The sequence below is a fragment of the Crinia signifera genome, chromosome 6 (genome assembly GCF_055691185.1).
Source record: "Crinia signifera chromosome 6, ASM5569118v1, whole genome shotgun sequence".
NCBI lineage: Eukaryota > Metazoa > Chordata > Amphibia > Anura > Myobatrachidae > Crinia > Crinia signifera.
The window spans coordinates 270,633,873-270,657,214 of NC_139222.1; the positions used below are offsets into that span (position 1 = coordinate 270,633,873).

A 23,342-nucleotide genomic window follows, 5' to 3' on the forward strand; every position below is an offset into this window, starting at 1 on the left:
GTCACGCTGCACAGGCTGCAGCGCTACACCTCCGGTGTCACAACTCACTCGCTGCCCGACCTCTCCCGGCCACACACAGTCACAGCGACAGGTAGTCTCTGGTCACAGCGGCAAAGAGCCTCCGGTAGTAGGGAGCGGCGGTGCGGGGGCCTGTTCTGGCTGCGCGTCTGAGCTGTGCATCAGGGACAGAACAAAGCAGCCGGGTAGCGTCTGAGCGAGTGCTCAGACGCTGCCCAGCATTAGACTAATCTAATCCCGAAATCCCGGGATTGGAAGCTCCAATTTTGGGGCCAAATCCCGCGATCCCGCCGATCCCGGGATTGGCCACCCTACTTTTGAAGCGTAGTGCATCTGGCCCCAAGACTTCATCACTGCTTCCCACGCTAGAGTACCGGGGACTTTGCCCGTGCTGCACCCCTTCAGGTAAATGCACTCCCTCGCTCCATTATACTCTCCCCGACCCTGCAAAGCTTCAAATGGGCAGTGAAAACGCACCTATTCATCAAAGCGTACCCTTCCGCTGCATAACCTAGTCCTGAGGCTGCTTCTCCAACCCCATGCCCTCTTCCCTCCTGTTGTCAAAGCCCTCTTCTTTTCACATGTCACTCACAGCTCTCCTATACTCCAACACTCAGTGACCATCTTCGTCCGCATACTCATCTCCATCATTGGCCACAAGCCCCTAGTAGTACATTGATCAAGTCCTCATTACTTATATTTAAGCTGTAATGTGTATTGAACTGTGGCGCTCTTTTCACCTGTAATCTATTTGTGTTATTTACTTACTGTAATGTTAAGCTTGGTCTCCCTGTACTGTTCCTTTTTACGGCGCTGCAAAACACTTGTGGCGCCTTATAAATAAAATAATAATAATAAACTCATCCATTGTATGTTATTCCTCATCACAATATAAATAACTATGTGGCCCATGGCGGCCATGCATGAAACAACTGCAGAAACTCTCTTGTGCTTTGATTTTTTTTTTTTGCACCCATTTTGCAGTAGCGGGGGATGCTTTATACTATACCCATAGCGAAGATTACAGATGGAGACCCTCTCATTTAGCCCCAGCGCTCGCCAGAATGTCCCGCTGGCTGAGAAGGACTCCATCAGACTGGGACGCGCAGTCTCACATGCACAAGTGTCCTAGTCACACGGTGGCGGAAACCCTGCCCGTCTTCGCTCCAGGGAGACGGCCAGGGTAAGGGGGGGGGGGGGGGGCGGACCAGCGACGGTGGATGGGGAACCCTTCTCCACAGATTCAAACTTGCTGTATATGGAGAGAGGGAGCTGTGAAGACAGATTGGCGGTAAGAGCAGATAGGGACTGGGGGTGGAGAGTTTGTTGGCTAAAAACTGTCACAGCTCAAAGTGAATGTACATTGCAGAGCTCTCATTTTGACTGGTTATTAACTAGTTATTTTCCTAATATTGGGGCAGCACGAACGGTGTAATGGTTAGCATTACTGCCTCAAAGCGCTGAGGTCATGGGTTCTATCCCCACCATGTGTTATATATACGGGGCAGTACGGATGGTGTAACGGTTAGCATTACTGCCTCAAAGCGCTGAGGTCATGGGTTTGATTCCCACCATGGCCCTAACTGTGCGGAGTTTGTATATTCTCCCCATGCTTGCGTGGGTTTCCTCCGGGTACTCCGGTTTCCTCCCACAATCCAAAAATATACTGGTAGGCTAATTGGCTCCCAACAAAATGAACCCTAGAATGTCTGTGTGTGCGTGTACATGTGGTAGGGAATATAGATTGTAAGCTCCACTGGGGCAGGGACTGATGTGAATGTTCAAATATTCTCTGTAAAGCGCTGCGGAATAAGTGCGCTATATAAGAAACTGGTAATAAATAAATAACAATATGGGCTCTGTGATATCAATTTCCCCGTGATTTAATCATAAACGAGAGCCACCACCCTACCCTTATTTTGTCTAGACAGCGATCAGCGATCATAGGATTTTGATGGCCGATCACAACCGCTTGGCCCGAGATGGGCAATTGGTTCTGATCCGCCATCAAAATTCTATGATTCTATGTCCAATAGAAAACATTGGAATTTCCTGAAATATTATTGACAGTGGTCAGGGCAGGGAATCCCCGAAACTAATTAAAGTTATAGAAATATTGATATTCTGTTTTTATTCTCTTTAAAATGACCTGGCTGCTGTTATGTACTGTACACTCCTGAATATATTTGGGTATGGGTTACTGCCTCAACCACTGAAGGTCGACAGGGTTTAGGTCGACACCGGAAATAGGTCGACATGGCTAAAGTCAACAGTGTTGGAAGGTCGGCAATCAGAAGTTCGACATGAGTTTTTCTGGGGGTTTTTTTTGTCCCGAATGTTGACACACCCAAAGTGTACCGATGCGCTCGCCATGCTTCGGCATTTTATTCTCCCACCACATCAGAGTGGATGGAAGGGCATGAAAAATCTCCTGTCGGCACATCAGTGGAAAACTGATGTCGACTTTTTTTGACTGTTGACCTAATTCTTGTGTCGACCTTCCAACCCGGTCAACCTTAGCCATGTCAACATATTACAGGTGTCGACCTTCAGTGGTCGGGGCAGCAGGAATGGTGTACTGTTTAGCATTACTGCCTCACAGCGCTGAGGTCATGGGTTCGATTTCCACCATGGCCATAACTGTGCGGAGTTTGTATATTCTCCCCGTACTTGCGTGGGTTTCCTCCGGGTGCTCCGGTTTCCACCCACAATCCAAAAATATACTGGTAGGTTAATTGGCTCCCAACAAAATTAACCCTAGAATGTCTGTGTGTGCGTATGTACATGTGGTAGGGAATATAGATTGTAAGCTCCACTGGGGCAGGGACTGATGTTACTGTTCAAATATTCTCTGTAAAGCGCTGCGGAATATGGGTGCGCTATATAAGAAACTGTTAATAAAATAAATACAGGTCAACCTAAAAGGGGTTGACCGAGTGAACGGATCCCATACATTTTACTGTCAATTTCCTTTTAAATAATAGGTTTTATAGATAACCTGGTCTTAATAGGACACAATATTTCTACTCTACATAAACACAGAAAATATGCTCAATACCGCAAACTGTGAACATGTGGCGTCCAACCGTAAAATAAAACAAAATGCAAAAGATGCATCTCCCCCGTTCAAACCGGCTCATTCTATTTCCCTGACGTCCGCAAACTTCTAACTGCGTTATTGGCTAGATTTTTTCCAGGGCTACTGGGAGTAAAATTAATCATGTTTCCAACACCAAGATAGACGTTTCTCTGAAATCCTACCAGTTTATGGCTTGTAAACTCTGAGCTGTCCAAGCAGGAGGAGAACTGAAGAGACAGAAAATGAAGGAGGAAACACAAGAGGGAGACGTTACAATTATTTTTCTGTTGGAAGTAAGAAAGTGGGGAACAGTTATGAGTTAGGAAACCAGCAGGGTGAGAAGTCGTACAGTTTAGCAACCAAAACCGAAAACAGGAGAAATTGAATTACAGCGATGCAAAGGGAGAATAACGTCTCCAAAAATCACATTCATCATGAAAATAAACAAAAAAAGCAATGACTCGGGCCCACAGAGGAAGGCCGGGCCTGGGGCCAAGTTTGGACAAAGCACGCAGGCTCTGCCAGGCTGAAAACGGATTTAGGAGATTCCAATCCAGCATCGGAACAGGAATACAACTCGGTCGGATTTCAGGATGTGTTTCCAAGTTACCAGATGGGCAGTCCACGGATTATCAGCACTGTCCAGGGAATATTGCAAGGAATGTGCAAAATAATGTAGCAAATAAATTAAATGGTGTAATAATGACCATCAGATGCAGGCAAAAATAATACTACAATTTCTAATGGATCCGATATGATATCCCGGCGGTCGGGATCCCGGCGGTCGGAATCCCGACACTGGAATCCCGACCGCCGAAATCCCGACAAGGGGGGGACATGGATCGCCCCCCCTTGCGGGCTCGCTGCGCTCGCCACGCAGAGGGCCCGGTGCCTCGCTACGCTCGGCACGCTATTATATTCTCCCTCTATGGGTGTCGTGGACACCCACGGAGGGAGAAAGTTTCGGGATTTCGGCGGTCGGGATTCCAGTGTCGGGATTCCGACCGCCGGGATCCCGACCGCCGGGAAATTAACCGCATCCCATTTCTAATATATTTGTACAGCCCTCAGGATGAATTATGGAGTCTGAAAGACCTACAGGAGATTACAATTAATGGTTTCATCACTGCAGTTTTTTGTATTATATTTTTTCCTAATGAAACAAATTTTTTTTTTGGCCTTTTTAGATGGATGCAATATAATGTAACAAATTACATAGCAAAGGGGGAATGCTTCCACAGGCCCTAGTGCGTTTCAGTGAGGTGTAAAAGCCTCACAAACAACTGGTTCAACAACTGGGAGGGTTCAAGTATTTTCCACCTTCGGGCGACTTTTACTGCTAAGTTTGTAGGTGCCATCGGACAACTTTTACTAAGCATACTGCGTCATCTTTCTGAAGATCCCAAATCAATGGTAATAATTAACTGTGCTTGAGGTTATAAAGAGAAGGATAAAACACACAGAAAAGATAGCACAGACAAAAAGGAAGTTTGGTACTTGTTTCCTAGCACGGCACCCGTCGGGTCCCATCGCATACCATTAGTTAAGATATGCGATGGGACCCGATCTGACCCGATATTCGGGTTTTAAGAGCTTCCTATACAAATTTAACATTGCGTCGCATCGCATGCCATTACAATGGCATGCGTTGCGACGCGATTACACCCGATTTTACATTGTACAGGCACCCTGATGGGTGATTACTATGTTAAAAGCACCCCCAGACACCCCCCACACTATCAACGCCAACGCCATGGAGTTGACTTTATATAGTGTGGCGAGCGCAGCGAGCCCGAAGCGTGGCGAGCCCCGCGAGGGGACGCGGAATACATGTGAAGTTATCGCTGCACTCGCCACACTTTGGGCTCGGTGGCTCGCCACACTATATAAATTAAACTCCACGGCCACGCCGACGTGGATAGTGGGAATATGAAAAGGTCGGAGGACGCGGGCTAGCTGTGCTTGCAACGCTTCGGGTTGGCATTCATACTGGCGGTGGCGTTAACAATGGGGGTGCATATAACATAGTAATCACCCATTAGGGTGCCTGTACAATTAAAAAATCGTTTTGATTGCATCGATCGCATCGCATGTGATATGATCGATGTGATCAAAACGTGAGCGCCGTGCTAGGAAACAAGTACCGGAAGTTTTAAGCAAAAGTGGCAGGATGGTATGGACAAGTCAAAATTAAGGGCCTACTTCAAAGCAAAAAAAGCACACAAATGGGCAAAACCATGTTGCACTGTAGGTGGGGCAGATGTAACAGGTGCAAAAAAATGTAGATTTGAGTAGTGTTTTCAAACTGAAATCTTAATTGCAGTGTAAAAATAAAGCTGTCTAACATCTTTGGGCTACATGCAAAAGCAGCCAATATTTACCCTGCACAGAAACAATATACAGTATACATGTATTTGCTTCCCTTGCATTATTTACTTAATCTGGCACTAAATTTTGTATTGAAAATTTTGACCAAAAAATATAGCGAAGAGCCATGAAATCTAAATTTAGCATATGCATTCTGATTCTGACCATTTCACCTAACGTTTATACCAAAACATTGCACAGAAACCTGGTAACGGAGGTTTCCTGCCCTTAAGGTGCTCACATGGTCATTAGTGCAATGTAGATCTGGGCAATTACTCACTTCCGGGCTGATGGGGACTGGAGTGGGCGAGCGATCCATGACTGGAATGTTTTCCTCCTCTTGTTCTGCCGGTGCCGCTTCCACCGGAGCACTCTCACTGCGGCTTCGTTGCTGCAGAGCGGCTCTGCATTCTGCCACAACTAAAAACACAACATCGGGAAGTCAGATGTATGCAAAATCAATAGCTAAATAAAAAACCTTTCATAAGACACGTGCGGTGTAAGCATGACATAAGAAAGCTCAATAAACTCAACATGAAATGTACACTGTAAATGACTGCGATTCTCACTCCGGTAGACTGCCATAACCACCAGATAAGTATGGCAGAAATATACTGCTCATTGCAAACCACACATTGGGGGGACATGGCTAGCGGCTCTGTAAGCGGCTGACCATGCCCCAGCCCCTCTGGCTGCAGGATTAGAAGCACAACATCTATTCAGGGGTGACATGGGGGACTCCCAACTGCCCCTACCCCGCCACAGGACACCGCTGACCCCGAAAAGCGGGGCAGTTGGGAGGTATGTGGAAGGGTCATACATGGAGAATCTAAAAGGTGGCCAAGCACTAAGCCGACTTCTCCGGGCGGTAGGACTATATACGATACATATGAAGTCCTTTTGCGTCCTATGTATTGTATGCGATCCCAGCCAATCCCGTCGGAGGCTTGGCGATGAGATATAGAGTGCAGCCCGTGCAATCTTCAGGCTCAGATGCGATGCTCACGTCACCGCGCATGGGAACCTGATGTCAAACGCATGCGATCTTGATACGTTTCATCAGATTTCTCACGGAAGCATGGCGAGCGCACGCGGCGCACCACGGATAAAAAAAAATTAAAAACACCATGTCGACCTTTTGACTGTTGACCTAGCCCATGTTGACCTATTGCCTGTGTCGTCCAAAGCCCATGTCGACCTTGGTGCGGTGTCCACCCTATGACCCATACCCACTTTCCCTTACCCTGTATAAGACTGCGATTAGTTTATTCAGTTACAGAAATAAAAGTAGTTCATATAAATCAAATCCAACACTTATCCCCCCCCCTCCCCCCAACATACTGACGATGTTCACTCCCTTTATTGCTGAAACAGGCTTTTTGAAGCTCTGCAGCCAAACACAGACCAGAGTTACTCCGTACACGGACAGCATCCCACTTACAGCCCCCTCTCGTCCGCTTTCCGCCAAATGGATTAAATAAATCCCCACTTTAAAAAGTACTTTTTTTAAATATATTTTGCATTGTCCAATTGATCTATATCCAGCACGAGGCTCTGCCAATAGGCATTTAAGAAACTGGCAAGACGATCCGGTAACATTCCTCAGCATCCTTATCTCCCTGCTAAATTTGTACAAAGCTTTAGCATTACGCACACTTCAAAATATCTCCCTATCAGGCCCTATTAAATTAGTATGACATGCTCCAAGCCCAGAGCCCACGGTCGGCTGGGTTACTCTGCCTCCATATACTGTAGGCCCCGACTTTTATTGCACATTATAAAGGTGCGCCTCTTATTACTTACCAGCAGCTGCCAGAAAAACAAAATCACCAAGACATCAAATTGTACCTCTCTGCGGGTCTTTGCACCATGACCCTACCACTCCTTCCCCTTCTAGGCCCACATACACTAGTGCGACTTGGGCCCTTTTTCACGAGATTTTGACGCATTGACGCATCGGGCAGATAAATCATTGGAAAAGTGTCAAAGGATATATTGTATCCCACAGCGGCGAATGGGATCGCATGCAATACATCGTATGCATACGATACATCGATCTAGGCGCCAGGGAGCCCGTCGGCTCCCAGGGAGCGTTGCCGTGGTCATGCAGTACCTCGGCTATTGGTTGCGAGGGCCTTATGACTTCCAATTGGTCCATTGCAGAAACTGCGGGGATAATTTAGACGAGAGTTCTTTTGAAGATGAGATGTTGCCAATCAGCAACCCATCAGAATCTATTACTTAGTTATTAAGCACCTTTTAGAAGATAATATATAGAATTGTTCTGGTTGCCCATAGCAACAGCTGATCAACATCAAGATATTTTTTATAGATTTGCATTTCTATACATAAACATATAGGCCAATCGTGCCTATTTGGGGTGTCAGTGTCGCACCCGAGGCACGGAGTCTCTACGCCACGCCATCGCTGCTCAATGCATTTTCAGGAGGCGCGAGAGTGTATTAGATGCACGTGCTTGGCAACAATGAGTGCGGCTACATCTGAGTGAAGTGAAAAACGGAATATGGACAGCATGGCTGGGTTAGTGGTTAGCATCACTACATGGTACCAGTTCTGAATGCCACGGTATACTATCCATGCATGCCCAGAACATGCCTATGCACCAATGTGGATTTCCACCATTCTGCCATTTAGCCGTCCACAATGGGGTAGTATCAGTGTGCATTCGGTCAGCCAATTGAGTCAACAGGTACAAGTTTTGGTGGGTTTTATGCCAAATCTACTCTGTAGATCTATCCTCTGGATATTGTATATATGCCTGGGGAAGGCGTATAGGTGTAAATACTACAGAGCAGGGTGAGAGTGGAATGAGATCATTCCGTATCCTGGGGGTAACCATGTGTGTTGTTACTTACTCAGTATCACCCCTCACTCTCATGCACCTGAGTGATATCACTAGACTGAGGGAACGTCTACAAGGATAAATGTTCGGAGAGAGAGTATAAGCAGGTTGGAGATTGGGGGGGGGGGGTCCCTCTGTCTCTCTGCACTCTCCTCACTCACCTCTCTCCATGCTTTACTCTCTTTTTCTCTACACTCTCCTCTACTCTTTCTTTTTCCACTCTACTTCTCACTCTGCTCTCCCTCTCCTTCTCTCTTTTTCTCTGCTCTCCCTCACTCTCCTCTCTTTCGGTTCTCTTTCTCGCTCTCTATGCTCTCCTCTCTTGCTTTCCTTTTCTCTCTCTCACAACTCTGTTCTGCTCTACTCTCTCTCCTGTCCTTCACTCTCTCTGCTCTCCTCTCTCTACGTTCTCTTGCTTTCTTCTTGCTGCTCTCCTCTCTTTCTTTAGCACAAACAATAACAGAAAATAATTGGAAAAACGTGAAGATAATGACTGCGCCCGGAACACTGCAGCCTAAGATACACCTGAGACTCCTTGGATCTCAAACACTACACAAGACAAAAATGGTGATCTTTTGGCGCTAAGTTCCCCTTTGCTCCACACTTGTAGGTTACGTGATCCTAGATGATCTCCCGTGTCAGCACTCCCTTGGTCTGGTAGTTCCCATCCAACCAACAGAACTGACCTTGGAGATGTGCCCTATATGCACATAAAGGTTTCTTTATAGGTTATTCCTTATTTCCAATATACAGATGACAAGCAGCTTCAAACTGGATTCATCAATCAGGAGACTAATAAGGAGTAGACTCACCAAAAATAGGTACCCTATATGCACGGAAAGGTTTCTTTCACTTGTTTCTCCTCCTCACACTGGGTATAAGAAATCCTCACTCCAAAAGTGGATCCAAACAGGTTTATTTTCAGCAGTAACAACGATAAAATCCATACATGGTGTTAAAAACCGACGACTGCTCTCTCCCAGACACAACAGCAGGTTACACACGCCGCACTTCCGGATACGAAATGGTCCACGGAATACAGCGGGTGTTCTTGGGAGGTAACAGGGAAGTGGCTAAGCAGATGCGGGGCAGAAAACAATGGGACGCATCGTCCACGGAATACAGCGGGTGTTCTTGGGAGGTAACAGGGAAGTGGCTAAGCAGATGCGGGGCAGAACACAATGGGACGCATGCTCCACGGAATACAGCGGGTGTTCTTGGGAGGTAACAGGGCTAAGCAGAATCAGGGCAGAACACAATGGGACGCATGGTCCATGAAATACAGCGGGTGTTCTTGGGAGGTAACAGGGAAGTGGCTAAGCAGATACGGGGCTGAACACAATGGGACACATGGTCCATGGAATACAGGGGGTGTTCTTGGGAGGTTACAGGGAAGTGGCTAAGCAGATGCGGGGCAGAACACAATGGGACGCATGCTCCACGGAATACAGCGGGTGTTCTTGGGAGGTAACAGGGAAGTGGCTAAGCAGATGCGGGGCAGAACACAATGGGACGCATGCTCCACGGAATACAGCGGGTGTTCTTGGGAGGTAACAGGGAAGTGGCTAAGCAGATGCGGGGCAGAACACAACGGGACGCATGGTCCATGGAATACAGCGGGTGTTCTTGGGAGGTTACAGGGAAGTGGCTAAGCAGATGCGGGGCAGAACACAACGGGACGCATGGTCCACGGAATACAGCGGGTGTTCTTGGGAGGTAACAGGGAAGTGGCTAAGCAGATGCGGGGCAGAACACAATGGGACGCATGCTCCACGGAATACAGCGGGTGTTCTTGGGAGGTTACAGGGAAGTGGCTAAGCAGATGCGGGGCAGAACACAATGGGACGCATGCTCCACGGAATACAGCGGGTGTTCTTGGGAGGTAACAGGGAAGTGGCTAAGCAGATGCGGGGCAGAACACAACGGGACGCATGGTCCATGGAATACAGCGGGTGTTCTTGGGAGGTTACAGGGAAGTGGCTAAGCAGATGCGGGGCAGAACACAACGGGACGCATGGTCCATGGAATACAGCGGGTGTTCTTGGGAGGTAACAGGGAAGTGGCTAAGCAGATGCGGGGCAGAACACAATGGGACGCATGGTCCATGGAATACAGCGGGTGTTCTTGGGAGGTAACAGGGAAGTGGCTAAGCAGATGCGGGGCAGAACACAATGGGACGCATGCTCCACGGAATACAGCGGGTGTTCTTGGGAGGTTACAGGGAAGTGGCTAAGCAGATGCGGGGCAGAACACAATGGGACGCATGCTCCACGGAATACAGCGGGTGTTCTTGGGAGGTAACAGGGAAGTGGCTAAGCAGATGCGGGGCAGAACACAATGGGACGCATGCTCCACGGAATACAGCGGGTGTTCATGGGAGGTTACAGGGAAGTGGCTAAGCAGATGCGGGGCAGTCGCTGCACACGCTCGCAGAAGATGGAGAAACTCCACCTGCCATAGGGCTGGTGCAAATTCCGATGGTGCAACACTTCAATGCGGGCTCTTTTCCTGTTTTTGAAGATCAATCACAGGAAGAGCCAAAATAGCAGGTGAATTAAAGCAGGTCCGATGCAATGCGTGGTTAAATGAGCATCGCACTGGAGCCGCCGACTCGCACCTTACTTTTATCCATGAACGGAGGAAAAAAAATATTTTTATGGTGAGAAACCATTAAATGATTTTTTTCTCTGTGTGGCCACATGCGTACACATCCCCTTGTATGCAAATAGGGGGGCGTGGGGGGGGGAACGACATAAACAGGCCTTGAAGCGGTTGCTTTTACAAGCGGCTGTTTTATTAATTAAACCCATATAACTTTTATATAAACGATTGCCTTTTTGAACTTGCTTTTGCTCCGTGTAATAACTCAACGGTTGCAATAAATTAGCAGTTTAATTAGTGTAACCATAGCAGATTATATAGGTCCGGGGCATTTTCTATAGATCAATTTTCTCCGCCGCGTCAGAACCGGGGCCACAAGACATCTGCAGCCTGGCTAGATTCAGGCCGGGGAATTTTGCAGAGATACATAAATATCCACAGTTAACATAATTGTCCATGTCCCAGCCTGTCCTTAATGCTCTCGTCCGCATTAAAATGACATTTGGACAAATTGTTCAAGGTCCCGTCAACCGTTTAAGCGTTGGCCAGATGGAACCACGCGCGACGTCCGTAATTACAGGCACACATGAACATCATTCTGGTCTCCGGGCCAAGACGCCGTCCAATGTCTGACACTCCGCTGCCATTCCAGAAACGATCCAAGCAGTATGGACAGACCTCACCGCAGCTCTACTACAAAACACATCCTTCTCTTCGTACTGGACAGAACGCGTCCGGCCCGGGGACTACACCGTGCCAGAATTTAAATGGATGCAATTTGTGCTCTAGCTTCCAAATGCTAACATCTGTCTCTCCTTTCTGCTTGGAGAGACAGGAGGCGAGTGAGGGATGAATGGAAGGGGGGGGGGGGGGGAGGGAGAAGGTGCTAAGTACTAAAGAGATTTGTCAGTGTTCACATTTTGTTTAAACAAAAAACCACTAGTACAAGCGTACGGAGAGGCTGAGCGTGAAGGGTCACAAATGCCATCTCTTCCTGGCATTAGAGAAGGGCTCACGCAGTTTGTGTTTGCCAAAGCAATAACTGCAAATAAACTCTGGTAATTACAAATTGTTTCTGTGAGCAGCCCCCAATTAACCGCCATAAATGCACGGCGGCCTTGGGATTTAAAGTTTAAAGTTTGAAGGTTTAAACAATCATTTCGTCTGGATCAGATTTGCAGAAAGAAGATTGTCCGCTTTGGTCTGCAAATCTCTCTCATTTTGTATACATCAAGTGCAATCAGCGACTTTCCACACTGACACAGAAAGATATAAGGGGTCACCACCCCTCCCCACACACACTGTATGTCCTCCACTCACATGTAGACCCCCAAGTTGGGATTTTACATCCTGCCCCTCTGCAATGCTGCGGAGGTCCTGATTACAGCGAATTCCAATATTCATGTAAGAAGAAAAATATTATAAGCATAATGCAAGACTACAGCAGAGAAGCCAAAATCTTGTTTATCTTCAACCAAAGGACAGCTGAATATCAGCGCTGCCATCTTGTGGTTATCTTTTATATTGCCATTTTACATGCAAAGAGAAAGTCGGAAAAAGAAAACTTGACAAAAGTGTAACTACTACAAGTAGCAGTCTACTAGCAGACAGCGCATCACAACTCTCAAAGCCCCAGGTGTACTGCCTTTACAAAGGTGGTCTATGGGGTCCACAAATGCCCCCTGGATTCAGAATAACTTGTTACACTTTAGCATCAATGCCATGGTAGAAAGATTATATAGACTATGCCAGTGGCAGCTCCAGAGGGAGAGTCTGCAGAACAATATAGAATTCAATTAGGGGAGCCACACCCACTGCCAGTGAGTCAGTTTGGAATGGCAGTTGGTGGGAGTTGCTGTGAATTTTGAACTGTGTTGCAGCTCCTCCTCTGGAGCCTCCCTCTAGGTATAGCGCAAAGGTTACGGGAACCCAACAATATGACACTTAGTGGCAGAGGTAGAGAGGAATACATATCTGCTTTTAAGCGTATATTGCTTGTTCTTGCACTGCTCATAAATGCGACTAAGAAGAGACAGTCAGTCGACATACAAAAGTCCACACAACTCCGCAGTTGAGGGAGAGATGTATTATTGTGGCACTTATTTGGCGGCATGTACTAAAGGGAAAATGCGGTAAAAACTGTTTTTGGTGGATTTACGGTATTGTTTTGTTGCAGAGGGCTGTAGCTTTCCCTATAGTGCCGTCTGAGAAATCCAATCCCAACATCCCCTACATCCGCCCGGTCACTTTGTGCATACGCAGGGGATCGATCACAAAGGGCGACTCTTATCGGGAGAGCTAGCCATTGCATTACTAATTGCATGTTTAAGCACATATGATATTAGTATCAGCACGATCAACATCCTCCAATAGCCATGTGTAACATCTTGCCAACGTCGAGGTGTACCATGCGTAGAAGGGCGCCGTATTCCCACCGCTGTTATAAGTGGAAAAGTATAAATCCAAGAAGTGTTTGTTGGTCTTTAGAAAGAGCAGACGGATTACTGCTGCCATATAACGGTATGGGGGCCTGAAAAATTGGGATACGGTCACTAGGTCGACAAGCATTAGGTGAAAACTACAACGTCGGAATGACTGAAGGTCGACATGGGGTTAGGTCAACAGGGTGATTCGGTCGACATGGGGTTTTCCATTTTTTCCAGCCAACATGTGCCGACAGGCGGTATTTCATGCCCGACCATCCACTAGGGCGTGGAGAATAAAATAGTTTGCCGAGCGTATCGAGGCACCGGGCCCGAAGCCATGGCGAGCGCAGCAAGCGATGCGAGGGGACGTGGTTCTACGTTTCGGTGTCCATGTTGACTGTGTCGAAATTCGGGACAAAAGAAAAGTGAAAAACCCCATGTTGACCTTTTGGCTGTGGACCTTCCCATGTCGGCCTAATCCCATGTCGACCTTTAGTCATTTCGACCTTGAGGTGTCGACCTAATGCTTGTTGACCTAATTGCTGTCTGTCCAATGATCCATACCCAAAATTATCGTTACCTGTTTGCAGACACTGTAGGGGGGAGGGAGAGGAGAAGATATTTCCACCATTATTGCATTAATACACATGGATGTTTGATATAACGTGGCAAACTCTGCTGTTCTGTGCACACGCCTAGATTTCCTCCAGATCTGCATCACCCTTAAAAGTTCACATACAAAAGTTTTCAACTTGCAAGTGGTAACGAAAATCAGATTAAATATTGATATATCTACTATACATAAATTATGCATTTTTACAAATTTCTTAACGGTGTCTTTACCAGCCACAAATATGTAAAATGAAATCACAAGCTTAGTTTGAGGGAACTTGTCGCTCTTTACCGCATGTTGTTGCAAAGGAAACTCTTGGGGCACAGAGAGATGCTTTGCACTTGGGTAATTAAAGCCTGCTGCCAGTTGTAGTTTATCATACACTACTTTGCAACGGCTTCAACCAATAGAATTATTCACTAAGCTCTCTGGGTGCCAATTAGAACGATGCGGCACCGATGTGGCTGGAACAGACGACGCATGCGCCTCGAGAGAAGGCAGCAAATAAGAGTCTGAGTGAACGACAACCTACTGTAGGTACTAATTAGAATCGGTCACACAGCGTTGTGCTTCCTCTCCTGGGTTGGGAGAGAAACCATTCCTGAAATGTGGCAAAGGATAACGCGCTTCGCAACTGTGCCATGTACAGATGTGTCCACATGATGACATGTTTACCCAGATTGCGGCAGTATGCCCATTTAGTGCGCCAGACACTGTGCACAGCGTCTATTCACGGGTGACAGGTGGGAACTCCCAACTCCCCCCCATGGGACACTGCTGGCCCCCCCAAATCTGGGACGTTCCCACGGAATGCAGGACAGTTGGGAGGTATGGTTTAAGTGAGACGATGCCTTGGGGTCGTTGGTTTGTGTTGACCTTGAGGTTCCATTGCTCTGGACTGAAACCTTGGTGCTGGGCACCTCCGGGTGAGGCCACTTTGTTGTACTTGATACGCTTATTGGTTTTTTTTGTTGTTGATAAAATGATACCTAGCACCTGAAATATACTTTACTGTATGTTAGATTGCAGAGATCATTAGAATAATTCTGATTAGTAGGATTTAGAATGTGCACCCGTATTTCTTGTATTTTATCTGTGTCTACAGTACAAGTCTCTTTGTCCCTCTCTCTCTCACTGAGATATTATATCAAGGCTGCAGTAATATAACACGGCTTGAGACCCATGGCAAGTATCGTTATACTCATTCTGCATCGTTATACCAGTCCTTATCCAGTGTCCTGGATACACCGAGCAACTATGTACGAGGCTACAATGAAAATAGGACACAAAACGCAGGAAAAACTATGAATCTGTGAATCCCATGGCGTGTCATCTATGTCATGCCAAGTGTGAGTACACATCTGTATATATGGCCTTACGGGTTACCAACTCAAGGGGGGGATGGTTCTTTATTTTCCAGAGACCTTGCTTAGTCTGGATAAGAATGTATATGAAGATTTACTGTATGTAGCTCAAATTAGTAAGGAAGCAGGTGAGCACAGGGCTGCCACTAGCGGTGTGAGAGTGGTGACTTCACACCGGGCACTGGAGACCTCACAGTCACTGCCCCACAGCACCTGGCAGAGCACCCTACAGACCATGGAGCACACAGTGCAAACAAATAAATGCTGTCCAGAAGTGATGGCTCCGCCCCCTTGGTGACATCACTACATCACAGGTTTAGGGGCGGGGCTGGCACAGGGCACACTACCACCCTGCTATGGTGCTGGGTGGACATACCATTATTGTCTACATTATCTAAAGTGCAATATCTATGCCACAAACACCTACGGTAGGCCATTTCTAGCTTACTATACAAGAACCATTTTTTAGTGGCATTCAAATCAGTTATATCTTCATATGCAATAGTCATTAGTCAACACCAAAATCGCACGGTATTTGGAACAAGGTACCGATCCAGGACACACCCGGGAAATTGCTCCATTTACATTGCATGCTGATCGTAGATATTCCCAGGTCAGCACCTTTCACACTGCACATGGGTGGTGTCTTTAAAGCCGGCGCATGGAGATGACATCATCGCCAAGCACCGGAAAATCCCCCGTTTGGGATCCCTGCAGCACCCACGACACTCTGGGGGCAAGCCCAGCACTCGGGAAAGCCGCTGTTGGGCTGCACTCAGCCTCCGTTTCCGGGTGGTGAATGGTGACATCCATTCACATTCACCCCGGCACCGCTGCTGGTGGCATGGCAGTGCCATAAGGGCAGCAGACATTACTTCTATGGGAGAGTAAGTTATTACATTAATATAATCCAGCACTAGAGGGCGACGGCATTCATCTTCTATCCACATTTAATGGACTTCACAAAGGGTTAAAAATAAGCACTTTTGGCCGCACACCTAGTGCAATGGGCTATGACAGCCATTCATATTGCCGCCAACTGAGGGGTGCGAGATAATTAAAAGTTATTAGAAACATGTAATTGCTAATTAAATTAGTTAAAACCAATCTAATGAATACATTGCATTTCAGATGAAATATAGCAGAATGGATTGCTTGGTATTGATTGAGGAATTATACATCTGCATAGTGAAGAAAACAGGCCATTTATCTTCCTTATTGCTTTCAAAATACATAATACAATGTATAATGATTATGTGTCTGTGCAGGAGAAGAACTATTAAACGGAATATCAGATCTGTGACACATACTGCCCTCTAGTGGTCACATCGATGCCATCAACATGCATTCCTACTAAGGCATCTTACATCTTATGTGCTTAAACTACTGCCAATTTATACTTTATGGCCCATTTAAACCAGTATGGCCTCCATAAAGCGAATGGCCGCACACCTATATAAAAGTGAACTTCAAGTTATGAAACTTTGGAGGGGGACATTCTTCAAAACTTCTACAGAGAGCAGATGGCGAAGTTTCCAATAGCAACCAGTTTGTAGCGATCATTTAATAGAATGTGAACGATGAGCTTCAATCGGATTGGCTGCTTGACACACCACCCAACTTCTCGTAAATAGAAAAATTGGGAGATGGTGCGCATCCAAATAATGGGTGTGGCCTTGCTGAAAATACACAACCACCGTGAGTCATGCACCCCTAGTTTCATCATTAACGGGTACTCTGGAAGCTTCTGGCCATGCCCCTAGTCCACCTTGGTTCACTCGCGAAGGCAAGTTCCGGTACTTATGTAGTATCTGGATGCCCGATTAAAAAATCTGGTCCATCGCATCACATCGCATGCGATGCGATGCGATGGACCCGATTTTTCCATAGGATTCAATGTTAAAATGGACTGAGTCCATTTTAACATAGGATTCTATGGGAAAAAGGGTCCTTTTCATTTCCCCACTATCCAACTACGCATTGAGTTGGATATAAACCTGTGGCGAGCGTAGCGAGCCCGAAGCGTGGCGAGTGCATGCGGAATACTTAACGAATCTGCGTCCGCTCACCACGCTTCGGGCTCGGTGGCTCGCTATGCTCGCCACAGGTTTATATCCAACTCCATGCATAGTTGGATAGTGGGGAAATGAAAAGGACCCTTTTTCCCATAGAATCCTATGGAAAATCGGGTCCATCGCATCGCATGCGATTTGGTCGGATGCGATAATCGGGCGTCCAGATACTACATAAGTACCCAAGTTCCTTCTCAAATGGAAAAAAAAAAAAGATGTGCACTGCAGGTGGGGCAGATGTAACATGTGCAGAGAGATTTAGATTTGGGTGGTGTTTTACTTCAAAGTGAGATCTATATTGCAGTGTAAAAATAAAGCAACCAGTATTTACCCTGCACAGAAACAAAATAACTCACAAATCTAAATCTCTCTGCACAAGTTACATCTGCCCCACCTGCGGTGCACATGGTTTTGTCCATTTGAGAAGGAATTTGCCTTTGAGAAGGAATTTGCCTTTGAGAAGGAACCAGAATAAAGGGCCTTGGTGCATTAAACTACGGACATTACATTTTACAATACATGCAATTCCCATTCATGGGAACCTTACTTGGTTTCAATAGAACAGGGTAGGGGAACCTTTGATCCTTCAACTATTGTTGAACTACACATCCCAGCATGCCCTGCTACTGGCAAAAAAAAAAATGTATGTGCAGCCAGTACTATTTGTACTACATCGCATGGTGTCTAGTACAGAACGCACCTAGAACATATCGCACCACGTATGAACACCATTACACATCTCACAAGCTAATAGTAACAGAATCCATAGGATAGGATAGATCTAGAATGTCTAGTCAGATAGTCGGTAGGTAAAAAATGTCGACATGACATAGAACAAAACATTTTAAGGGTGAGATCACAAGTTTACTGGAAATTTGCTTAATTTACTATCGACGTGGACATCTATTGGGAATAGTAACCTATGACAAACAAAGAGTACAAGTTTGTACTGATGGTGGTCACATAACATAACATGTTATATACAAGATTTGTCCTAAAAAACAACCGGTCATCCCTCAACTTTCTGCATCAGTCAAGAAGCCACTTTGGGACTCAACCCCCTCCGCCAAATTAAAGATGACTAATTATATGTAATGGGTATCATGGTGTGTGGCATCATGTGTAATGGCCATTACAGTGTTGGGCATAATGTGAAGTGGGCATTATGGTGTGGGACATAATGTGTAATGGCCATAACCGTATGGGGCATAATGTGTAATGGGGATTAGGGTGTGTGGTATAATGTGTAAGAATCATTACGGTGTGGAGCCATGCCCCTGTCATGTAACCTCTAGTCTTGTTTCATATGAACACGCCCCCTCATGACACATGGTCACGCGCACTTTTGGCATATGCGCCTACAGCACACACTTATAGTACCACTAAGGAATCATTTCTACTTGCGCCATTGGCAGCATAGAACATTACACAGTGTTGCAATGCATTCTATCAGGTTATTAGGTATTATTATTATTAGGTACTTGTGTAGTTTCACGGCACCAGCATGGTGCGTGCTACTTCCGGGTGTACGCTCGCCACGAAATATGTCCAAAAAAGTAACTTAAGTCCATGCCAACATGGATAGTTCATACCTCCACTATCCATGTTGGCATGGAGTTGATTTTAAATAGCGTGGCGAGCGTAGCGAGCCCGCAGCGTGGGCGAGCTGGCGCCGTGAAACTACACAAGTACCGGTTATTAGAGAGCGAAGAGATGCAGAAAGAGACTCTTATAAATGGGTATAAATCACATCCATGGCTTGTGATGTCCCTTCCCTTTATTAGGTCCATTGCACTGGTGACATTAGCATGATATATTGTCTTACCTCTGTAGAAGTCAGAGTTTCTCAGGAACAAGGTGCTGTTTACAATGGCCAGGACCCAACATAGCGGCATGAGATACAAGGTGCAAATGGAGGCCAGCAGTAACCCGTACAACCTGATTGGGAGAAGGAGACAGGTTACAGAGAAGCCGTCACTGGAAGATCCAAAAACCTCATAGCGCTCAAAAGACAGAAGGGTAGATTTATAAAGCCAGTCATCCACTCAGCTTCTAACTGCCACAATACAGACTGGGTTTGAAAAATTACAGTTAGCTGGCTGGTGCTTTATTACCTTTCACTTTATCACTTCACCTTCCAATTTATCACTTCATTCAGAGAAGAAATGAATATACAACCCTCACCAGAAAAGTGCTATAGATGTAATAAACCAGGACAGATGTTAATCCCACTTTAGTCATTACTGAACTATACATACAAGCCGGATGTCCATTCATTATAGAATAACAAGTTATGGTAGAATGACTTCATACACCTGGCTGCTATACATTATCACTACTATATTGTCCGACATAGTATATAAAGCATTTAGGAATAATATCAGTATATGGGGAGGCTTGGACTGCAAATCCTAATTCTAAACATAATGAGAGGTGCTGTCATGCTGAGACTTGTAGTTCCACACAGAAAAAAAAGCATAATTAATACTAAATATTGGTAATCAGAATAATTAGACCCAATGGGTCCTCAACAGTAGGGTTCAAGTGAAAGGCGTGGAACCCCCCAGACCAGCATAATCCAACTGCCAGGCATCACACTAGTGTATACTTGCCATGGTGGAACAGCGGGGAGTATGGTGCAGCATCTGGGGGCATGGCATATGTAAATGTCATGATATAGGGTGGAACAGAGGCGTGGTCGCATAATTACATCATAACCCCGCCCCCTCCATGAAATGCCGGGTATTATTGGCATAATGACTGTCCGATAACTTAATGCCAGAAGGGGGAGCTCTATAAAGGAAATGTCAACTATATCCCTGTCTACCATTTATACCGTTACCAATGAAACAGAAAGGTGTAAAGTTACTGGTTACCAGGACAGGATATACAACACATGGCTAGTAACTTTTTGTGCAGCCGTCTATTAATTTAAAGCACTGGGACAATTCAATAAGAATTTAATTAAAGACATTTAACACGGATCACACCATCCTCATTATATGAGGGTTATGGGGCAAAGCCGCAGCTGTGAATATGGGTAAATATCCACTCGGTAAACCCTAGCTGAAGCAGTAATATACTTTATATAAAGCAGTTTTCCAGCGCGCGTCTCTGGCCCAAGTTATTTCGCTGCCTATTGATTATGGAGGTTAATATTCTCAGTGTTCTCTAACGTCTCAGAGGGAAAATGATTAATGCACATTTAGCAGCAAACGTCTGCGCTGGATGTATTGGAAGACGCTTTGATAGGGACAGAGGGTAAGAGATTCCTGTAATCAGCTCTGCATATAGATTCAGGCCTGACATTTGTGCTATGTGACTTGCGTCCCCATCCCCTCACTGCCACTTCTCCTAGACTGTCCTCTAGCACCATTAACCCTGTAAGACGGGTACAAAGTAAGTGCAGGAAACTCTGCGCGAGCCTGGCGGATCCCTGCGTTATTCTACCAGCAGTGCTGCAAACTGCGGGGACTCGGAGAAGTCGCCATTAACAACAACCATGATTTGGAGGCGCGGAAAGTAATCAAGATAGCAACAGGATGGGTGGGGGGGGGGGGGGGACTTCCATAAGGAGTGGCTTGCTGCAAAGAGTATCTGTTAGGATGTTTTCAAGGAGAGATATAGATCAAAACTTGGAGAGAGTGAAAGAACCGAAATCAGCTCCTGTTATTTTCAAACACATCCTGTAAAATGACAAAAGCTTGATGGTTTGTACTTTATCTCTCCCCAAGGTTTGATAAAGCTCCCTCTAGTTCAGGGGTGGCCAAACCGGTCCTCGAGATCTACCAACAGTCCACGTTTTCCAAATCGCCTAGTCGGTGCACAGCTGTAGTCATTTCCAATACCCCTTTCACACCGCAGCTATAACACGGTATATTGCTGATTTTTAAGCGTGTCAACCTGGTTGTAGGTGCAGTGTGAAAGCTTCATAGTCAAAATACCGGGTCAAAAAACCCAGTAATTCAAACCGTGTTAAAACACGGTTCAAAGCCAATGCATTTTGCAGTGTGAAAGCCTCAGAGACGGTATTTTGAACACATGACTGTGCCACAGAAGGCAATAGGCTTTCTCCCTGCCTGATGTCACAATCCTGAATCGGGTAACAAGAGAAATAGTATTGAAGTGGAGAAGCATTGCTGGCAAAGTCCTACACTACAGAGCATACAGTTATGGCAACATGGACTGATGAGGGCAACATGGACTGATGAGGAGGGGAGGGAGATGCAGATAAGAGGGGAGGCAGACATTGCCAGGCAAATCACTGGCACTGTAAAGGATTCTCTAATAACCTTTCACAACAGAAGACTTTCACAACAGAAGACTTACCCAGGAATACGGTCCCCGGATCATGCAGGGACATTCCCGGGTTGGCCCCTTTGACACCAGCCTAGTCCATGCATTTTCTGGTGTAAAGGGGCAGGTGGCGGCGGTAGGCGGGGTGAGTGGAATGATGCCGGTGGGCCTTTAAACCTCAAGCTCAACCCAGACAAATGTAAGTTCAGAGTTACAGAAGTGGCGTAAGTGGGCCACCAGTCAAGGCGTCAAACCAGACCCAAATAAGGTCACTGCCATCCTGCAAATGCCGCTTCCAGCTGACCAACAGGCACTACAGCACTTCCTGGGGATGACCAACTACTTGTCCAAGTTTGTTCCGTAAAACAGTGAAACCACTGCACCTCTGCTCCACCAGGACTCAGAATGGTGTTGGCTGGACACACACACACGGCTGCTGTTGATCGATTGAAGACCATGCTGACAAATCCACCAATTCTGCAATACTTCAACGTGCATGACCCGGTTGTCCTCTCCACCGACGCTTCACAGAGTGGTCTAGGGGCCATGTGCCTCCAACACCGCAGGCCAGTGGCTTTTGCTTCCAGGGCCCTCACCGATACTGAAACCAGGTATGCACAAATTGAGAAAGAACTGTTGGCACTGTTGTTCGCCTGCAACCGTTTCCATGACTTCATCTATAGCTGTCCTGTCACAGTGGAAACTGAGCATCAGCCCCTCATCCCTATACTGAAGAAGCCCATTCACTCCGCCTCCTCCCGTATTCAGGGCTCAAGCTGCAGCGGTACAACCTGGATGTTGTATACAAGCCAGGCAAGGAAATGTACATTGCTGATGCTCTATCTAGAGCCTTCCTTTTAACTACTGACATGAACAATGCAGAGGATGACTATGAGGTCATGGCTGTGGTGGTGCTCCCTACCAAGCGGCTGGAAGAACTGCGTGCTGCCACACTTGCGGATGATCTTTCCCAGCGTCTCTCTGCCGTGATCCTCAATGGCTGGCCGTACTCTTCTAAGGAACTGCCGCACTGTCTTCGCGCCTTCTACTGTATGAGAGATGAGCTCACCGTGTCTGATGGTATCATCCTGCGGGGTCACCGCTTTGTGCATCTGCACCCAGCAGATGCACCAGGGCAATGCCGGCCACCATGCGTAGGGCCTGTGAAACCACGTTCTGGCCCTCCATGTACGGTGACATTGACCGTGCTGTTTCGCTTTGTGCACCCTGCAATGCTTTACGTCCACACCAGCCACGGGAGCCCGTGTTGCTCCATGACATTCCTGATCTTCCATGGCCCATTCCGGCAACTGATTTATTTGAATGGAGGGGGAAGGAGTATCTGGCACTAGTTAACTCCTATTCAGGATGGTTCGAGATAAACTACTTGCCCAGCACCACAAGTCACATGGTAATTTCAAAGCTGAAAAGACACTCTGCAGCACATGGCACCCCAAAACAGCTGATCACTGACAATGCCATGCAATTCAAGAGCAGAGAGTTCAAGGACTTTGCGAACACATGGTACTTCCAGCACATCACTAGCAGTCCGCACTACCCACAGTCCAATGGGTTGGCAGAGCGTGCAGTCCGGTCTGCAAAGCACCTAATGGAGAAGTGTGCATGAGATGGATCAGACATAT

General features: G+C 46.5%; 1 protein-coding gene across 6 annotated transcripts in view; it reads right to left on the reverse strand.

Annotated features, from left to right (window-relative positions):
* The window catches only part of ZFYVE27 (zinc finger FYVE-type containing 27), a 201,705-nt gene that overhangs the window by 54,665 nt on the left and 123,698 nt on the right, over window positions 1-23,342 (reverse strand). For 4 of the 6 annotated variants that reach the window (XM_083149584.1, XM_083149585.1, XM_083149583.1 and 1 more), the window contains 3 exons: window positions 19,229-19,341; window positions 5,745-5,884; window positions 3,280-3,324 (listed from right to left, as the gene is read on the reverse strand). In XM_083149584.1, coding sequence (XP_083005710.1) covers window positions 3,280-3,324; window positions 5,745-5,884; window positions 19,229-19,341 — 298 coding nt within the window. The remainder of the gene's footprint in view (window positions 1-3,279; window positions 3,325-5,744; window positions 5,885-19,228; window positions 19,342-23,342) is intronic. The other 2 variants (XM_083149587.1, XM_083149586.1) reach the window with 1 other exon arrangement.